The sequence below is a fragment of the Anomaloglossus baeobatrachus genome, chromosome 6 (assembly GCF_048569485.1).
Source record: "Anomaloglossus baeobatrachus isolate aAnoBae1 chromosome 6, aAnoBae1.hap1, whole genome shotgun sequence".
NCBI classification, from domain to species: Eukaryota; Metazoa; Chordata; class Amphibia; order Anura; family Aromobatidae; genus Anomaloglossus; species Anomaloglossus baeobatrachus.
Window position 1 is genome coordinate 23,839,562 of NC_134358.1, and position 20,405 is coordinate 23,859,966.

At 51.4% G+C, this 20,405-nt stretch overlaps 1 protein-coding gene and 1 long non-coding RNA gene across 2 annotated transcripts in view; one reads left to right on the plus strand and one right to left on the minus strand.

Moving 5' to 3' along the window:
* Positions 1 to 20,405, plus strand: part of LOC142243950 (uncharacterized) — a 237,124-nt gene that overhangs the window by 56,339 nt on the left and 160,380 nt on the right. The gene's annotated exons all lie outside the window — the stretch shown is intronic.
* Positions 1 to 20,405, minus strand: part of DENND3 (DENN domain containing 3) — an 83,166-nt gene that overhangs the window by 1,398 nt on the left and 61,363 nt on the right. The window contains exons 17-22 of the mRNA XM_075352824.1: positions 15,320 to 15,424; positions 13,122 to 13,255; positions 12,622 to 12,782; positions 4,201 to 4,334; positions 3,583 to 3,701; positions 3,355 to 3,492 (exon numbers count right to left, since the gene is read on the minus strand). Of these exons, the coding sequence (XP_075208939.1) occupies positions 3,355 to 3,492; positions 3,583 to 3,701; positions 4,201 to 4,334; positions 12,622 to 12,782; positions 13,122 to 13,255; positions 15,320 to 15,424 (791 nt within the window). The remainder of the gene's footprint in view (positions 1 to 3,354; positions 3,493 to 3,582; positions 3,702 to 4,200; positions 4,335 to 12,621; positions 12,783 to 13,121; positions 13,256 to 15,319; positions 15,425 to 20,405) is intronic.

Consider the following 20,405-nt stretch of genomic DNA (forward strand, 5'->3'; position numbering starts at 1 on the left):
ACAATCTAGGTTCCCTATGAGTATGTTTTTGGAGTGTGGGAGGAAACTGGAGTACTCGGAGAAAACCCACGCAAACACGGGGAGAACATACAAACTCCTTGCAGATGGTGTCCTTGGTGGGATTTGAACCCAGGACCCCAGCACTGCAAGACTGCAGTGCTAACCACTGAGCCACCACAAGACTTCAGTGCTAACCACTGAGCCACTGTGCCACCCAACCCCTATAACCCTATAAGCTGCCTGTGCGGCTTTAACCTCGTCACAATATGGCGGTTACGTTTTTTTGCGCTTAGGTCTTTTTCCTCCCCCAATTCCAAGATCCATAACTTTCCCCCCCCCCCCCCAATAAGGTCTTGTTTTTTGCATGGATGGAGTCATTCCAAAGTACATTTCATCATGTGAATAAAAGGCTGGGAAAAAAATCCAAGTGCGGCAAAATTGAGAGAAAAAATAAATAAATAAATAAAATAAATAAATAAATAATGCACAATTCTGCAAGTGTTTTTTTTTTTGTTTGATTTTTACAATCTTCTTTATACGGTTAAAGTGACCTTTTTATATGATCCCGCAGATCAGTACAAATTATGGGGAGATCAAATATCAAGTGGTGATAAAAAAAAGAAGATTTGGAAATTCTTAAATAAATAAATAAAAAAAAAAAAGTTTTGATGGCGGCATTTAACAGATTTAAAAGATATGTGAATCATAGGTGGGTGAGGGGTAAAAGATTCCTCATCTTGAAGAATAAATAAATAAAAATCCCGTAACCTTTTTACTCCTCTTCTTCCGAGAACCTTTGTTCTCCACTGACAGACATTGGAGGGCGTGTTATTTTGCGGGACGTGATTAAAGCTGATCGAAAGGCCAATAATCCGGGGCTGGCGGATCACTGACAGATATAAAAAAGAATCCGATCCGCTCCGGAATCCGGTACCCATATAAGTCAATGGGGACCGGAATCCGGAGGGTAAAAACGTTTGTGGAGGGGCTAGCAGCGAGCGCGGCATACTCACCGAGGCGCTGTCATGGCGGCACACTCCTTCCGGGTCACGCTGTTACCTTCCGGAGCCGACAATTCAATATTTATGGTTTTCCCCGCCCACCGGCTAACATTGGTTGCAGCTAGACACGCCCCCACCCTGAGTGGCAGCTAACTGCAACCAATCACAGGCGCCAGGACGGCCGGTGGGCGGGGAAAGCAGTGCACTGTCGGTCACGGTGGTAAACACTCGGCAGCACAGCTATAGCGCGCAGCTGCAGCCCCAGCCGTCGCGCTGTATCTGTGCCCAGTCACACGTGCGAGGCTTTGCCGGGTGCTGCCATGGCAGACTCGCGTGAGCCCCTCGCACGTGTGATTCCGGTGAAAGTAAAAAAATAAAAAAAAAAACAAAAAACACCACGTGCGGTCCCCCTATTTTCATCCCCAGCCACGATAACGCCGGCCGGGGGCTGGTACATCCTCAGCCCGCAGCCGTCCGGTATGTCGCATCTGTTAGATGCGACATACCGGTGTGCGATACCGGCTCTTCCCGCTGGCGTGATGCGGTGCCAGTCGGGGTAATAGCAGGGGTTAATAGCGGCGCATGGCTGCTGCTAAACCCTAGGTTTGTGTGATGGCACAGGCGTCTGTCAGATACCTGCATCACACAAACCTGTAAGTGACAGTAAATAAAAACACAGACACACAGAAAAATCCTTTATTTGAAATAAAATACAAAACACTCCTCCTTCACCACTTTATTAACCACAAACACCCTGCAGCTCCGACGTAATCCACAGGAGAAGTCCCACGGCGACACATCCGGCTCTGCTACATCTCAGAGCGAGCAGCCATAGAGCACAGCCGCCCGCTCTTAGTGCAGCCCATTACTGAGCCGCGATAAGCGATGACCACGGCAGAGACTGTCACAGGCTGGGGGCGCGTCAGCCAGGAACCAATCACAGCTGAGAGGACGGCCGGTGGGCGGGGAAAACACGGAAAGCTGTGTGATTGCGTGCACAGCACAGGAAGTGAAAGCGCGACCCGGAAGCAGAATGCCGCCATGACACAGAGTCTGGTAAGTATGAAACGCTCATTTATTTATTGTTTGGTTTTTTTTTTTTCATTTTTATTAATTGTCGATTCCAGATTGTGCAGCCGGAACCCTGCGCACGGGTCTGGCCCGGGTATACCGCTGAAACCGCGCGGATCCGGACGTTTACAGCTCGGGTCCGCTCAGCACTAGATGTGATGTAATTTTGAAAGACACCATTTTTTTTTTTTTTTTTTACTACATACACTGCACACGTCTGTTTCCGGTTGGTGTGGTGTCAGTTTCCACTCATACCAGATACACGGACACACGTAGACCCATTAAGATCAATGAATTTGCTCACACGTCCATATTTTGACACAGAATAGGTCTGTTCTCCACACGGTGTCATGGCCAGCTGCACGGAGGTCACACAGACCATGCAACGATGTGATCCGTGTGACATCAGCGTGACACATAGCAAAGGACATTTTATATTTGCTTTTTACACTTACCTGTCTCCGCCGCTGCTGTTGCTTCCGGGTCGCGCTCATTATGCCTCATGAATATTCACTGCACTTACTGTGGACCCGGAAGCAACAGCAGAGCTGGAGACAGGCGAGTATACAAGTTCATGCTGTTCGTGTGCTATCCGATGTCACACGGAGAACACATGACGGCCATACAGACCTGCCCCACGGACCATCACACACGTGCATTTAATGCATGGACGTGTGAATGGGTCCAAATTTATTGAAAAATGTGAAAAAAAATTACAAAAAGTGTGGTGAAGTTGCAATTCCTCCATTGTTTTGTTGTTTTATTTTCTACAATGTTCACTGTGCGGTAAAAGGTGACCTGGCGGTATGATTCTCCAGGGCAATGCCATTGTGGAGAGACCAAACTTGTGTCGTTTCTTTTACATTTTAGGAATTATTTCCATGGGGAGGGAAGGGGGTGGGGGAGGGAGGGGAGTTGTTTTTTTTGTTTTTTTTCTTGTTTTCCAGGAACAGCACCACCCCTGCCCACAGGTTGTGGCTGGTATTGCAGTAAGCTTTACTTAGAAGGAGAATGAACTGCAGTACCAGACTCAACCTGTGGACCGGGGTGGTGCTATTCATGGAGAAAAAAAAAAAGTTTCAAAGAAAAATATATAAAAGTTTGACGTTTCACCATCATTTTTCCAACCTGGAAATAAATGTGGTGCTGTGCAAAGTCGGATCAATCGGCTATGTACCAGTGATGACTGGGATTGGGGTACGTGGGCCTCATACCGCAATCTCATCACCATATACTAAACAGCACTATGGTGTCCGCTTGTCGGGAATCGTCCCCTCAGTACCTGTTGCTTCACTTTCAGCAGACAGGTGATGACGGAGCAGTCCTGCAGGAGGATCTTGTACGGGGGTCTGGAGAACTCCCTTACGTCAAACACGCAGATCTCGTTGCCGCCTTTACACGACACCCAAAGCTGCGACTTCTAAAAATAAGGAACAATAATGAAGAAAAGGTCAGTGACCATTAAAGTCCACAGCCGGAGCCCACAAATACGGCGTATCCAGTGCCGCACCTCCGGGAAGAGCTGGATGGAGTAGAAGGTGGAACCGATTTTGCGCAGGTTCTCTGTAACCTCCAGCTTAAAGCAGTATTCCTTCCTTTTGTTGGTTACGAGGACCAAATCTTTTGTACCTGAAAGGGTTAAACAAAAAAACAGGTAAATACATTCTAATATCAGCTAATGATCTTGTTTCCTGAAACAAAGCCCCAAATCCCCTGCAGTTAAAAGGAAAAAAATATTTGCAGCCACCACTAGGGGGAGCTCACAGGAAAAGAATTTAATGGCCATTTTATAAACGATACAGAGAGCTCCCCCTAGTGGCGATTGCGGGAACCATTTTCTCCCATGCCAAAAATATATATATAAAAAAAAATATTCTAAAATTCATAAATTATTGTGATAAAAATAAATAATCAAACAGAACGGCATCCGATTGTGGACTTTTATTTTAAGACCGCTTTTCTAACAAGTTTCTATTACTGTAGGAAAGCCTTGCACAACTTCAGTCTCCCCAGTAATAGAGGGCATTTATGGAAGGAGCATACTATGGAACGGACCAGGGTCAGCGGCTCTGGTGGGCTCGGCTCCGAAGGGTGGGGGGAGGGGGGGCTCGGCCCCTGCGATACTCACAGTACAGCAGCAGATCGTTGTGCAGCTTCATAGACGTAATGTCCTGATACTGGAGTTGGAACCGGTGCTGAATCTTCAAGGTGCTGACGTCCCAGACGATGACTCGCCCATCTGTGCTGCAGGAGTAAGCAAGTCTACAGAAAAAAAAGAAGGGAATTTTGTTTACTTACCGTAAATTCCTTTTCTTCTAGCTCCTATTGGGAGACCCAGACAATTGGGTGTATAGCTTCTGCCTCCGGAGGCCACACAAAGTATTACACTTTAAAAAGTGTAACCCCTCCGCTCTGCTATACACCCTCCCGTGCATCACGGGCTCCTCAGTTTTGGTGCAAAAGCAGGAAGGAGAAAACTTATAAATTGGTCTAGGGTAAATTCAATCCGAAGGATGTTCGGAGAACTGAAAACCATGAACCAAAAGAACAATTCAACATGAACAACATGTGTACACAAAAGAACAACCAGCCCGAAGGGAACAGGGGCGGGTGCTGGGTCTCCCAATAGGAGCTAGAAGAAAAGGAATTTACGGTAAGTAAACAAAATTCCCTTCTTCTTTGTCGCTCCATTGGGAGACCCAGACAATTGGGACGTCCAAGAGCAGTCCCTGGGTGGGTAAAAGAATACCTCAATAAAAAGAGCCGAAAAAACGGCCCCCTCTTACAGGTGGGCAACCGCCGCCTGAAGGACTCACCTACCTAGACTGGCGTCTGCCGAAGCATAGGTATGCACCTGATAGTGTTTCGTGAAAGTGTGCAGACTCGACCAGGTAGCCGCCTGACACACCTGCTGAGCCGTCGCCCGGTGCCGCAATGCCCAGGACGCACCCACGGCTCTGGTAGAATGGGCTTTCAGCCCTGAAGGAAGCGGAAGCCCAGAAGAACGGTAAGCTTCGAGAATCGGTTCCTTGATCCACCGAGCCAAGGTTGACTTGGAAGCCTGCGAGCCCTTACGCTGGCCAGCGACAAGGACAAATAGCGCATCAGAACGGCGCAGTGGCGCCGTGCGAGACACGTAGAGCCGGAGTGCTCTCACAAGATCCAAAGAGTGCAAATCCTTTTCACACTGGTGAATTGGATTAGGGCAAAATGAAGGCAAGGAGATATCCTGATTGAGATGAAAAGGGGATACCACCTTAGGGAGAAAATCCGGGACCGGACGCAGAACCACCTTATCCTGGTGAAACACCAGGAAGGGGGCTTTGCATGACAGCGCTGCCAGCTCCGACACTCTCCGAAGTGATGTGACTGCCACTAGGAAGGCCACCTTCTGCGAAAGACGTGAGAGAGAGACATCCCGCAGCGGCTCGAAAGGTGGTTTCTGAAGAGCAGTTAGCACCCTGTTAAGATCCCAGGGTTCCAGCAGACGCTTGTAAGGTGGGACTATGTGGCAAACTCCCTGCAGGAACGTGCGGACCTGCGGAGGCCTGGCTAGGCGCTTTTGAAAAAACACGGAGAGCGCCGATACTTGGCCCTTGAGAGAGCCAAGTGACAAACCCTTGTCCATTCCGGATTGAAGGAATGAAAGAAAAGTGGGTAAGGCAAACGGCCATGGAGTAAAACCGTTATTAGCGCACCAGGATAGGAAGATTTGCCAAGACCTATAATAGATCTTGGCGGACGTAGGCTTCCTGGCCTGTCTCATGGTGGCAATGACATCCTGAGATAACCCTGAAGACGCTAGGAGCCAGGACTCAATGGCCACACAGTCAGGTTGAGGGCCACAGAATTCAGATGGAAAAACGGGCCTTGTGACAGCAAGTCTGGGCGGTCTGGAAGCGCCCACGGTTGACCCACCGTGAGATGCCACAGATCCGGGTACCACGACCGCCTCGGCCAGTCTGGAGCGACGAGAATGGCGCGACGGCAGTCGGACCTGATCTTGCGTAACACTCTGGGCAGCATCGCCAGAGGAGGAAACACATAAGGCAGTCGAAACTGCGACCAATCCTGAACTAACACGTCCGCTGCCAGAGCTCTGTGATCCTGAGACCGTGCCATGAAGACCGGGACCTTGTTGTTGTGCCGTGACGCCATGAGATCGACGTCCGGCGTTCCCCAGCGGCGATAGATCTCTCGAAACACGTCTGGGTGCAGAGACCATTCCCCCGCGTCCATGCCCTGACGACTGAGAAAATCTGCTTCCCAGTTTTCTACGCCCGGGATGTGAACTGCGGAGATGGTGGAAGCTGTGGCTTCCACCCACTGCAGAATCCGTCGGACTTCCTGGAAGGCTTGACGACTGCGAGTGCCGCCTTGGTGGTTGATGTATGCGACGGCAGTGGCGTTGTCCAACTGGATACGGATCTGCCTGCCCTCCAGCCACCGATGAAAAGCCAATAGGGCTAGATACACTGCCCTTATCTCCAGAATATTGATCTGAAGGGATGACTATCGGAGTCCAGGTTCCTTGAGCCCTGTGGTGGAGAAAAACCGCTCCCCACCCTGACAGGCTCGCGTCCGTGGTGACCACAGCCCAGGTTGGGGGTAGGAAGGATTTTCCCTGCGACAGAGAGTTGGGAAGGAGCCACCACTGAAGTGACATCTTGGTTGCAAGGGAAAGAGAGACGTTCCTGTCGAGGGAAGCAGACCTCCTGTCCCATTTGCGGAGAATGTCCCAATGGAGTGGCCGAAGATGGAATTGCGCGAACGGGACTGCCTCTATAGCTGCCACCATCTTCCCCAGGAAGTGCATGAGGCGCCTTAAGGGGTGTGACTGACTCCGAAGAAGGGATTGCACCCCTGCCAGCAGAGAAAGCTGTTTGTCGCTCGGAAGCTTGACTAACGCTTGCTGGGTATGAAACTCCATCCCAAGGTACGTCAGTGATTGGGTCGGTGTCAACTTGGATTTCGGGAAGTTGATGATCCACCCGAACCGCTGGAGAGTCGCCAGAGCGACAGATAGACTTTGTTGACACGCTACCCGAGACGGGGCCCTGACTAGGAGATCGTCCAAGTAGGGAATCACAGAGTGGCCCTGAGAATGCAGGACCGCCACAACGGATGCCATGACTTTGGTGAAAACCCGTGGTGCTGTCGCCAAGCCGAAAGGCAATGCCACGAACTGGACGTGTTCGTCCCCGATGGCGAAACGCAGGAAACGTTGATGCTCGGGTGCGATCGGTACATGGAGATAAGCATCCTTGATGTCGATCGATGCTAGGAAGTCTCCTTGTGACATTGAGGCGATGACCGAGCGGAGAGATTCCATCCGGAACCGTCTGGTTCTCACATGTCTGTTGAGTAGCTTGAGGTCCAGAACGGGACGGAATGACCCGTCCTTTTTTGGCACCACGAACAAGTTGGAGTAAAATCCGCGACCACGTTCCTGAAGGGGAACGGGGATCACAACTCCTTCCATCTTTAGAGCGGCTACTGCCTGAAAGTGCGTCGGCCTGAGCGGGGGGCGGAGAGGTTCTGAAGAAGCGAGCCGCAGGACGAGAGCTGAACTCTATCCTGTAACCATGAGACAGAATGTCTCTCACCCATCGGTCTTGAACATGTGGCAACCAGGCGTCGCCAAAGCGGGAGAGCCTGCCACCGACCGAGGATGCGGTCAGGGGAGGCCGAGAGTCATGAGGAAGCCGTCTTGGAGGCAGTGCCTCCTGCGGCCTTTTGTGGGCGAGACTTGGATCGCCACGCATAGGAGTTCCTCTGGCCTTTCTCCGGCCTGTTGGACGAAGAGGATTGGGACTTGGCGGAGGGACGAAAGGACCGAAATCTCGATTGAACCTTTCTCTGTTGAGGTCTCTTAGGTTTGGCCTGGGGTAAGGAGGAATCCTTTCCCTTGGATTCCTTAATAATCTCATCCAATCGTTCGCCAAACAAACGGTCGCCAGAAAACGGCAAACCGGTTAAGAACATCTTGGAAGCCGAATCTGCCTTCCATTCGCGCAGCCACATGGCCCTGCGGACTGCCACAGAGTTAGCGGATGCTACAGCTGTACGGCTAGCAGAGTCCAGGACGGCGTTCATGGCGTAGGATGAAAAGGCTGACGCCTGAGAGGTCAAAGACGCAACTTGCGGAGCAGAATTCCGTGTGACAGCATTAATCTCAGCCAGACAAGCCGAGATAGCTTGGAGAGCCCACACGGCTGCAAAGGCCGGGGGCAAAAGACGCGCCCGTGGCCTCATAGATGGACTTCACCAGGAGCTCAATCTGTCTGTCAGTGGCATCCTTTAGCGATGAGCCATCTGCAACCGACACCACGGATCTAGCCGCCAATTTTGAGACTGGAGGATCCACCTTGGGACAGTGAGCCCAACCCTTAACGACTTCAGATGGGAAGGGGTAACGCGTGTCAGTGAGGCGCTTAGTAAAGCGCTTGTCCGGGACCGCTCTGGGCTTCTGGACAGCGTCCCTGAAGTTAGAGTGATCAAACAACGTATTGCGTGTACGTTTGGGGAACCGCAACTGGTGTTTCTCCTACTGAGACGCCGACTCCTCTACAGGAGGAGGCGGGGGAGAGAGATCTAACACCTGGTTGATGGACGAGATAAGATCATTTACTAAGGCGTCCCCCTCAGGTGTATCAAGGTTAAGGGCGACGTCAGGGTCAGAGCTCTGAGCTGCGACGTCCGCCTCGTCCTCCAGAGAGTCCTCAAGCTGGGAACCCGAGCAGCGAGAGGAAGTCGGGGAAGAGTCCCAGCGAGGCCGCTTAGCCGGTCTAGGACTACGGTCCGGGCAGGAGTCTTCCGCCTGAGACCGAGGGGCCAACCTATGAGCGCGCTGTGGCGCGGACCGAGAGGGGCCTGGAGGCGACGAGCCCACAGGGGCTGGGGCCTGTGAAAGGTCCGGTCTGGACTGCAAAGCCTCTAGCAGCTTAGAAGACCATTTGTCCATAGACTGAGCCATGGATTGTGAAAGTGACTCAGAGTTTCTCAGCAAAAGAGGCGAACTCTGTCCCTGCCGCCTGGTCAGGGGGAGCAGGGGGGTCTACATGAGCCGAGGGGCCCACCAGTGTCCGAGGCTCCGGCTGAGAAAGCGAAACAGGGGTCGAGCATTGCTCACAGTGAGGGTAGGTGGATCCCGCAGGTAACATAGCCCCACAAGAGGTACAGGCCGCAAAAAAACCCTGTGCCTTAGCAGCTTTGCTCCTTGTGGATGACATGCTGTTGTCTCCTAGGAGAGTGATCACTGAGGGTATATGGGAAAGGGGTATACAGCCCACCGAACAGATAGATATAGATATATACGTATCTAATCCGGCACCCTAGGGGGACCAGCACCGGGTGACCGGTGTGGCTTACCGACCGCTAACGAGCGGAGTGTGTCCTCCAGATTCCCTGCCTTGGATCCCCCGGAGCTGCAGAGCTGTTCACTGAGAATCCTCCACCGGCAGAATGCCAAAAAATGGCTGCCGGAGCTCTCAGGGGAGGAGTGGAGCCGTGGGCGGCGCCAGCAAAGTGCGGGAATCTGGGGTCCCCACAGTGATCAGTGAGGGGGGAGGAAACATGCAGGATGCTCCAGCCCTCACATCCGACGTCAGGTCGGTAATCCCGCCCTTACCCCTGACAGGCAGGCCCGGGGGCGGGATTTTTGCGACTAGGCCGCGATGAAGCCGGGGACTAAATTTGAGACCGCGCCCGACAAGCAGGCACGGTCGGCGCGGAAGTCCACCGGCCTCCTGAACTCAGCAGCCGCCGCGGCTTCCGGGAAGAAGGTGCGCTCCCTGCACAGTCCCCAATGGGGACACAGAGTACCTTTGAGTTGCAGGGCCCGGTCCCTGAGGTTGAAGAGGCTCCGGTCCGGCAGGTTCCCACAGGGGCTGCGGAGGGAGCACGGTCCCAGTAAATGGATGACCGCTCAGGATCCCACTTCTCCCAGAGCCGCTTAAGGGATGGTGAAGGAGACGGCATGTGGCTCCAGCCTCTGTACCCGCAATGGGTACTTCAACCTTAACAACACCGCCGACGTAGTGGGGTGAGAAGGGAACATGCCGGGGGCCCCGTGGGGGCCCTCTTTTCTTCCAACCGACATAACTAAGTTGAGAATGCATGAGTGGATGTGTGCCTCCTTCCACACAAAGCATAAAACTGAGGAGCCCGTGATGCACGGGAGGGTGTATAGGCAGAGGGGAGGGGTTACACTTTTTAAAGTGTAATACTTTGTGTGGCCTCCGGAGGCAGAAGCTATACACCCAATTGTCTGGGTCTCCCAATGGAGCGACAAAGAAAAGAAAGATGTTAAATGGACGACTGTGCACAGAGGTAGCATAAATCACTGATAGTTTACCTGAATTGCTACATTGTAACAAACTGTCTGCTATGGAAAGTATGTGCCCCCTTCCATCCTTCCTACAGTCCCCACCCTGGATGTGCCCCATCCATCCTTCCTACAGTCCCCACCCTGGATGTGCCCCATCCATCCTTCCTACAGTCCCCACCCTGGATGTGCCCCCATCCATCCTTCCTACAGTCCCCCCCTGGATGTGCCCCCATCCATCCTTCCTACAGTCCCCACCCTGGATGTGCCCCCAACCATCCTTCCTACAGTCCCCACCCTGGATGTACCCCCATCCATCCTTCCTACAGTCCCCACCCTGAATGTGCCCCCATCCATCCTTCCTACAGTCCCCACCCTGGATGTGCCCCCATCCATCCTTCCTACAGTCCCCACCCTGGATGTGCCCTCATCCATCCTTCCTACAGTCCCCACCCTGGATGTGCCCCCATCCATCCTTCCTACAGTCCCCACCCTGGATGTGCCCTCATCCATCCTTCCTACAGTCCCCACCCTGGATGTGCCCCCAACCATCCTTCCTACAGTCCCCACCCTGGATGTGCCCCCAACCATCCTTCCTACAGTCCCCACCCTGGATGTGCCCCATCCATCCTTCCTACAGTCCCCACCCTGGATGTGCCCCCAACCATCCTTCCTACAGTCCCCACCCTGAATGTGCCCCCATCCATCCTTCCTACAGTCCCCACCCTGGATGTGCCCCCATCCATCCTTCCTACAGTCCCCACCCTGAATGTGCCCCCATCCATCCTTCCTACAGTCCTCACCCTGGATGTGCCCCCATCCATCCTTCCTACAGTCCCCACCCTGGATGTGCCCCATCCATCCTTCCTACAGTCCCCACCCTGAATGTGCCCCCATCCATCCTTCCTACAGTCCCCACCCTGGATGTGCCCCCATCCATCCTTCCTACAGTCCCCACCCTGGATGTGCCCCCATCCATCCTTCCTACAGTCCCCACCCTGGATGTGCCCCCGTCCTTTCTTCCTACAGTCCCCACCCTGAATGTGCCCCCAACCATCCTTCCTACAGTCCCCACCCTGAATGTGCCCCCATCCATCCTTCCTACAGTCCCCACCCTGGATGTGCCCCCATCCATCCTTCCTACAGTCCCCACCCTGGATGTGCCCCCATCCATCCTTCCTACAGTCCCCACCCTGGATGTGCCCCCATCCATCCTTCCTACAGTACTCACCCTGGATGTGCCCCCATCCATCCTTCCTATAGTCCCCACCCTGGATGTGCCCCCATCCATCCTTCCTACAGTCCCCACCCTGCATGTGCCCCCATCCATCCTTCCTACAGTCCCCACCCTGGATGTGCCCCATCCTTCCTACAGTCCCCACCCTAGATGTGCCCCCATCCATCCTTCCTACAGTCCCCACCCTGGATGTGCCCCCATCCATCCTTCCTACAGTCCCCACCCTGGATGTACCCCCATCCATCCTTCCTACAGTTCCCACCCTGGATGTGCCCCCATCCATCCTTCCTACAGTCCCCACCCTGCATGTGCCCCCATCCATCCTTCCTACAGTCCCCACCCTGCATGTGCCCCCATCCATCCTTCCTACAGTCCCCACCCTGGATGTGCCCCATCCTTCCTACAGTCCCCACCCTAGATGTGCCCCCATCCATCCTTCCTACAGTCCCCACCCTGGATGTACCCCCATCCATCCTTCCTACAGTTCCCACCCTGGATGTGCCCCATCCATCCTTCCTACAGTCCCCACCCTAGATGTGCCCCCATCCATCCTTCCTACAGTCCCCACCCTGGATGTACCCCCATCCATCCTTCCTACAGTTCCCACCCTGGATGTGCCCCCATCCATCCTTCCTACAGTCCCCACCCTGGATGTGCCCCCATCCATCCTTCCTACAGTCCCCACCCTGGATGTGCCCCATCCATCCTTCCTACAGTCCCCATCCATCCTTCCTACAGTCCCCATCCATCCTTCCTACAGTCTCAGTCCCTATTCTACACTTAGTTTGGCAAAACTAAATATGCATTTGGTCCTGCCAATAAAGTTTATTTGATTTGTACACGTATTTGGTTTATTCTTCAGAATTAAAAGTCGGTAGTCCGTGGCCGCTGGGCCCGAGTCTTGCACCCGCCTGCTACCTGCCGGCATCCTCAGCACTTCTGTAAGGGTGTAATCCCCTAGAATGCAGACATGGGGAGCTCCTCACCTCTTCTGCTGGTCGCTGCCGTCCATCACGATGTCCACTAGCTCCCCCTGGTGGTCGTTCAGCTGTTTATTGCAGGACATGCTGTGCGTGTTGATGATGTAGATCATGGAGTCACTGGATCCAATCCACACCTGACTCTGCTCCACTCCCACCATGCACCTCTAGGGGGAGACATAGGACTCATCACAGGCTGTCCATTAGTGAAAATTATTCTACTCTAGTCACATCCAGAGCTGCATTCACAATTAATTCACCAATTCAATGCCTGTGCGGAGCACTGGGAATGTAAGATGTAATGTGTTACATAAGGCGGACTAACTGCAGGTGAGGCAGCAGAATTGTGGGTGCAGCTCTGGATGTGACTGGAGTAGATGGGATACATTGTAGAAGCAAGATAAGTGAAGATCTGACAGATTTTCTCCATCTTGCTGCTGAGCGGCGCTGCACTTCTGCGCAGTATTCCCCCCACGCAGCTGCGCCTGCTCCCGCCATCAGCTCACCAGTTTGGCGCTTCCCACTCTCAGGCCGTGTTGCTGGATGGACCAGGTGGAGGCGTTAAACACGACCACTTTCCCCTCGCCCAGGGCGCACCACAGCTTGGGGCAGTCGTCTCTGAGCGAAGCATCGAGTTGCCCTAGAAGAGAAACGTAACGATCCATCATGGAGGATACAGCGACAATGCAGCACGGAGTGGTCTTCTATCATTGCCATTTATATTTTAATGGTGACATTGTTTTATGAGCACCGATGTCCTGATAGGTCACCAGACAGCACCATAGCTCAATATGGGGAGATAAGGTATGCACACCAGTGACTATGGAAGGGGAATACATGTAATAGCAGAAACTGCTGTGTGAATACTGACATGAAAAATTCAATAGCTATATGGAAGAATGAAATGTGAAAAATGGAACCTGCATTACTGCCATGAATATATGAATAAAGAGAAATTTAGCTACTGAATTGATCAATGCAATAGAGCCCCAACACTACGCCAAAGTATTTCTCTACGTTGGGGTCCCTAGCTTGTGTGTGTCCTCTCATGCAGTTAAAAAACTTACCGTGTATGGGAAGCTGAGACCCAGGCTATATATACGATGTGGATTCCTTAATGTTAGTAGTTTTTCGTTTGTGAACCCTCCCCATACACACCTATTGCCAATCCACATCGTATATATAGCCTGGGTCTCAGCTTCCCATACACGGTAAGTTTTTTAACTGCATGAGAGGACACACACAAGCTAGGGACCCCAACGTAGAGAAATACTTTGGCGTAGTGTTGGGGCTCTATTGCATTGATCAATTCAGTAGCTAAATTTCTCTTTATTCATATATTCATGGCAGTAATGCAGGTTCCATTTTTCACATTTCACTCTTGCATATAGTTATTGAATTTTTCATGTCAGTATTCACACAGCAGTTTCTGCTATTACATGTATTCCCCTTCCATGGTCACTGGTGTGCATACCTTATCTCCCCATAGTGATGTTTTTTAGGTTTTTGCACCCAGTTCAGACATAGAATGGAGTTCCAAACGTTATTCCTTAAAGCACCATAGCTCAGACATGACGTCAATAAAAGAGTAATGACTTTTGAGATTGTTAGGCAGAGGCAATCCTCTCATAGATAGCAGTGCAGCCTGTGCTCACAAAGTAACTACCTCCCATTCAGCAGATCCGAAAACCCGTGGAATTAAAGGGGCTCCGCTAAGATGTTAGAATATTGAGTCAGGGGGAAAAACTGATGACTCAAACCTGGAGTAGTGTACAAAAGGCAGATACAGCTCAATGTCAGTCTGCTGCTCATAAAGCAATACTCTGTTTTTCTATCATTATGTGAAAATATAATTGCCGTACTTTTTGTTTTATAAGACACACCCTAAATTTAGAGATGAAAGAGGTAAAAAAAAAAAAAAAAAAAAAAGAGTCCTTCTTATACTCTGGTGGTGTCCTTCCGAAGGGGGCGGCAGCGGTGGAGGAGCGGGGTCACAGGAGGGAAGATGCTGGAGTAGGGGGATGTTGCAGGTGCTGTGCTGGCAGCGGTGGGGTCTGTGCTGGCTGTGTGGAGCAGGGCGGTGGAGCGGGTGTCCCAGATGCTCTGGATTAAAAGAAATGGTGCCCGGAGGCAGCACGTGCGCATATGAGATCGTGAGCGGAGAGCTCCATCTGCACACGCACAGACTCCGGGCGCCATTATTTGAAGCCAGAGCGTCTGGGACACCTGCCGCACCGCCCTGCTCCACACAGCCACCCGCGCAGTCAGCCAGCCGCCTGCATAGGCAGCCAGCCAGCCGCCCACAGGGACAGCCACCCGCACAGGCAGCTCCCAGCACAGCGCCCATTCTCCACCTTCCGGTAAGCTACATTTCGGATTTTAAGACGCACCCCTTATTTTCCTACCAAATTTTTGGCAGGAAAAGTGTGTCTTATAATCCGAAAAATATGGTATTTTGCTATTGGTATTGATTTATCTGAAAGTCCATTTTTGGGTGGCCACCACTGTATTTAAATATGGAATTTTAAAGCCCCATTCTCAGGATTGGTGGTGGTCCCAGCATTCGGACCCCCACGTTATCAGCTATCCTGTGGACTGCCACAATGGGAAACCCCTTCAAGATCAAGTCCTGTGGAATCGTAGACAGACTGATTGACGAGCCATGAGAATTTTTTGCCCGAGACCCAGTCACAGAGACACTCACCGGGGGTGTAGAGCAGCACATCGACAGACTGAGGGACCGTCTCCCCCGCACAAGGGTTAATCCTGTGCTTCAGCGTCTCGGCCGTCGTCATTGGGATCGTGGAAACTGTGGATTAAAGCAGATTGTGATTGTTACCAAAGGATAGGACAGCGATCAATACAGTCCTGACCGCACGCGCGGGCTCACAATTATCCTTGGAGTATTTTTCAATTTAGGTAAAAAGTTGGATATTTCTTTGGCGCTCACCTGGGAGCGGATAAAGAAGATGATAATTTTATTATTATTTATTTATATTTATTTATATTATTTATAATAAATTATACAAAGTTTTCATTTTTAGGGGTTGAGAAAAACTAAAAAAAAAAAAAAAAAAAAATATAAAATAATATTTCTGAAATAGTAATGTTATAATTACATATTATTTCAGACTTTTTTTTTAGTCTTTTTTTTGCTCTGCACCATTATATCTCTGGTATGAATAACAAATAATTACAGCTTTACAGAATTTAGTTATTGTTTTTTAAATGGATGTAAAAAAAAAAAAAAAAAAAAATCATCCATCTTTAAAAAAAAAAAAAATATTTAAAATTAAAAAGTTATATTTCTACTGTAAAACAAAAACCTAAAAAGTTCAAACCACCCACATTTACCCAATCCAAATTAAAAAAAAAAAAGCATCACGAAGTCCATAAAAGCCTAATTTTTCAAAAATACAATTATTAAACCCATAAGATAAATTTTGTAACGAAAAAAAAAAAAACCAAACAATGTCAGAATTGCAATGATTTTTTTTTTAAGCTGTTTCTTCACCTTCTCTAACCACTTCACCCCCGGGCAATTTTCATATTTTGGGGGTTTTTTTTTTGCTCTTCCTCTTCCAAGAGCCGCAACTTTTTTATTTTTCTGTCAATTTTGCCATTTGAAGACTTGCTTTTGCGGAACGAGTTGTACTTTTAGCTGAAACCATGAGTTTTACCATGTAGTGTACTGGAAAACAGCAAAAAAATTCCAAGTGTGGAAAAAAAAATGCAAAAAAAAAGTGCTTTTGTACAATTGTTTTTGGGATATTTTATCCACGTTGTTCATTATATGGTAACACTGACTTGTCGGTGTGATGTCTCAAGTCGGTACGACTTCGTAGATACCAAACATGTATAGGTTTACTTTTATTTAAGGGGTAAAAAAAAAAAACAAAAAAAAAAAAACAAAAAGCTTGTCCAAAAGTAAAAAAAAAAGAATTTTGTTTACTTACCGTAAATTCTTTTTCTTATAGTTCCGACATGGGAGACCCAAACCATGGGTGTATAGCTTCTGCCTCCGGAGGACACACAAAGTACTACACTCAAACGTGTAGCTCCTCCCTCCGGGCTATATACACCCCCTGGATGACAATCTACCCAGTTCAGTGCAAAAGCTGAAGGAGGACATCCACCCATAAGTAGAGATAGAGTAAAACTCGGAATAACCGGAACTCTGACTACTAACAACAGCCGGTGAAACACACGGAACAAAAAAACTGCCAACAGGCAACAGGGAGGGTGCTGGGTCTCCCATGTCGGAACTATAAGAAAAAGAATTTACGGTAAGTAAACAAAATTCTCTTTTTCTTTATCGTTCCTTATGGGAGACCCAAACCATGGGACGTTCCAAAGCAGTCCATGGGTGGGAATAAACCAAACTGAGAAGTAGGCAAAACCTAACTTCACAAATGGGCGACAGCCGCCTGAAGAATGCGTCTGCCCAAGCTCGCATCTGCCGAAGCATGAGCATGCACTTGGTAGTGCTTCGAAAAAGTGTGCAGACTGGACCACGTGGCAGCCTGACAAACCTGCTGAGCCGTAGCCTGGTGCCTGAAAGCCCAGGAGGCACCGACAGCTCTGGTCGAGTGCGCCTTAATCCCTGGCGGGGGAGGCACCTGAGAACACTGGTAGGCATCGGTGATAGCCGACCTGATCCAACGAGCTAGGGTCGGTTTAGAAGCAGCGAGACCCTTGCGCTGACCAGTGGTTAGCACAAAAAGTGAGGTGCACCGCCTAAAAACGGCGGTGCGTGACACATAGATTCGGAGCGCCCGCACCAAATCCAAGGTATGCAACGCCTTTTCAAAGCGATGCACAGGGGCCGGACAAAGAGAAGGCAATGAAATGTCCTGATTAAGGTGGAAAGGAGACACCACCTTAGGGAGAAAGTCCGGAGACGGACGAAGAACCACCTTGTCTTGGTGAAACACCAAAAAGGGGGATTCCGAAGAGAGCGCAGCCAAATCAGAAACTCTCCTGAGAGAAGTTATGGCTACTAGAAAAACAACTTTCTGTGAAAGTCTAAAAAAGGGAACCTCCCTGAGAGGCTCAAAGGGGGGTTTCTGTAAGGCCGTGAGGACCAGATTAAGGTCCCAGGGATCCAAGGGCCGCCGGTAAGGAGGAATGATGTGAGATGCGCCCTGCATGAAGGTGCGCACCTGAGCCAGTCGGGCGATACGCCGCTGGAACAATACCGACAGAGCCGACACCTGTCCCTTGAGGGAATTGAGGGACAGTCCTAGCTGTAGACCGGACTGTAGAAAAGACAGGATGGTCGGCAAGGAGAACGGCCAAGGAGCATGGTCGGAAGAGCGACACCAGGACAGGAAAATCCTCCAAGTCCTGTGGTAAATCTTGGCCAAGGAAGACTTCCGAGCCTGAGTCATGGTGGAGATGACCTAAGAGGGAATGCCTGAAGCCGTCAGGATCCAGGACTCAAGAGCCACAGAATTCTGGCGGAAGAACGGACCTTGAGAGAGAAGGTCTGGGCGGTCCGGGAGATGCCACGGCACCTCTACGGACAGACGGAGCAGGTCTGGGTACCAAGCTCGCCTGGGCCAGTCCGGAGCAATGAGTATGACTCGACGGCCCTCCATTCTGATCTTGCGCAGAACCCTGGGCAAGAGCGCTAGAGGGGGAAACACATAGGCCAGACGGAACTGAGACCAATCTAGAACCAGTGCGTCTGCTGCGAAGGCTTGAGGATCGTGGGAGCGCGCCACGTAAACCGGAACCTTGTTGTTGTGCCGGGATGCCATTAGATCCACTTCCGGAGTGCCCCACTTGCGGCAGATTGATCTGAACACTGACGGGTGCAGGGCCCACTCGCCGCTGTCCACGGTTTGACGGCTGAGGTAATCGGCCTCCCAGTTTTCCACGCCTGGGATGTGGACTGCAGATATGGTGGACTTGGAGTCCTCCGTCCACTGGAGGATTCGTTGAACCTCCAACATCGCCAGACGGCTGTGAGTCCCGCCCTGGTGATTGATGTAGGCAACCGCTGTCGCGTTGTCCGACTGAACTCGAATGTGCCTGCCCGCCAACAGGTGGTGAAAGGCTAGGAGAGCTAGAAACACAGCTCTGATCTCCAGCACATTGATCGAGAGGGCTGATTCGGACGGAGTCCAAGTGCCCTGTGCTCGGTGATGGAGAAATACTGCTCCCCAACCGGAGAGGCTGGCATCCGTGGTGAGGATCACCCAGGACGGAGTCAGGAAGGAGCGTCCCTGAGACAGAAAGAGGGGCTGAAGCCACCACTGAAGGGAGCTCCTGGTCTGTGACGACAGAGCCACCTGCCTGTGCAAGGAAGAGATCCGCTTGTCCCAACAGCGGAGAATGTCCAGCTGCAGGGGACGCAGATGGAACTGAGCAAAGGGGACCGCTTCCATGGACGCCACCATCTGACCCAGCACCTGCATGAGGTGTCTGATGGAATGACGACGGTGCCTCAGCAGAGAGCGCACCGCCAGACAAAGGGACTGCTGTTTGACTAAGGGCAACTTGACAAGTGCCGGCAGAGTCTCGAATTGCATCCCTAGGTACAAAAGCACCTGGGTCGGGGTCAGAGTGGACTTGGGCAGGTTGACAAGCCACCCGAACTGAACTAGCGTGGCGAGAGTGAGAGAGACACTCCGCTGGCAGTCTGCACTGGATGAGGCCTTGACTAGAAGGTCGTCCAGGTAAGGAATCACTGCCAACCCCTGGAGGTGCAGGACCGCAACCACTGCTGCCATGACCTTGGTGAATACTCGAGGGGCCGTGGCTAAGCCGAAGGGGAGAGCCACGAATTGGAAATGTTCCTCTCCGATCGCAAAGCGTAGCCAGCGCTGGTGTGAAACCGCAATAGGCACATGCAGATAGGCATCTCTGATGTCGATGGATGCCAGAAAATCTCCTTGGGTCATTGAGGCAATGACCGATCTCAGAGATTCCATGCGAAAGTGCCGCACCTGAACATGCTTGTTGAGAAGCTTGAGATCCAGGATGGGTCGGAAGGAACCGTCCTTTTTGGGGACTAGAAAGAGGTTTGAGTAGAAACCGCTGAACCGTTCCCGGGCGGGAACCGGAACAATTACACCGTTGGCCTGCAGGGATGCCACGGCCTGAGAGAAGGCGGCGGCTTTGGAGCAGGGGGGGTGGACAGAAAAAAATCTGTTTGGCGGGCTGGAAGAAAATTCTATCCTGTAGCCGTGGGAGATGATATCCCGCACCCACTGATCGGAGACGTGTTGCAACCACACGTCGCCAAAGTGGGAGAGCCTGCCACCGACCAAGGACGTTGCTGGCGCGGCCAGATAGTCAAGAGGAGGCTGCCTTAGTGGCAGCGGCTCCTCCGGTCTTTTGAGGACGCGGCTTTGCGCGCCAGTTGGATTTACGATCCTTGGCTGCGGTAGTGGACGAGGCCGAGGGCTTAGAGGATGACCAGTTAGAGGAACGAAAGGAACGAAACCTCGATTGGTTCCTGCCCTGGACAGGTTTCTTGGCTTTAGTTTGTGGCAAGGAAGTACTCTTCCCGCCAGTAGCTTCCTTAATTATGTCATCCAGCTGTTCCCCAAACAGCCGGGACCCAGCCAAAGGGAGACTCGCAAGGTACTTCTTAGAGGAAGCGTCTGCTTTCCACTCTCGAAGCCACAAGATCCTGCGGATCGCAAGGGAGTTAGCGGAGGCCACCGCCGTGCGGTGAGAAGCCTCCAGGATGGCAGACATGGCGTAGGATGCAAAAGCCGAAGCTTGAGAAGTTAAGGCATCCGTCTCAGGAATAGAGTCCCTGGAGAGGGAATGAATCT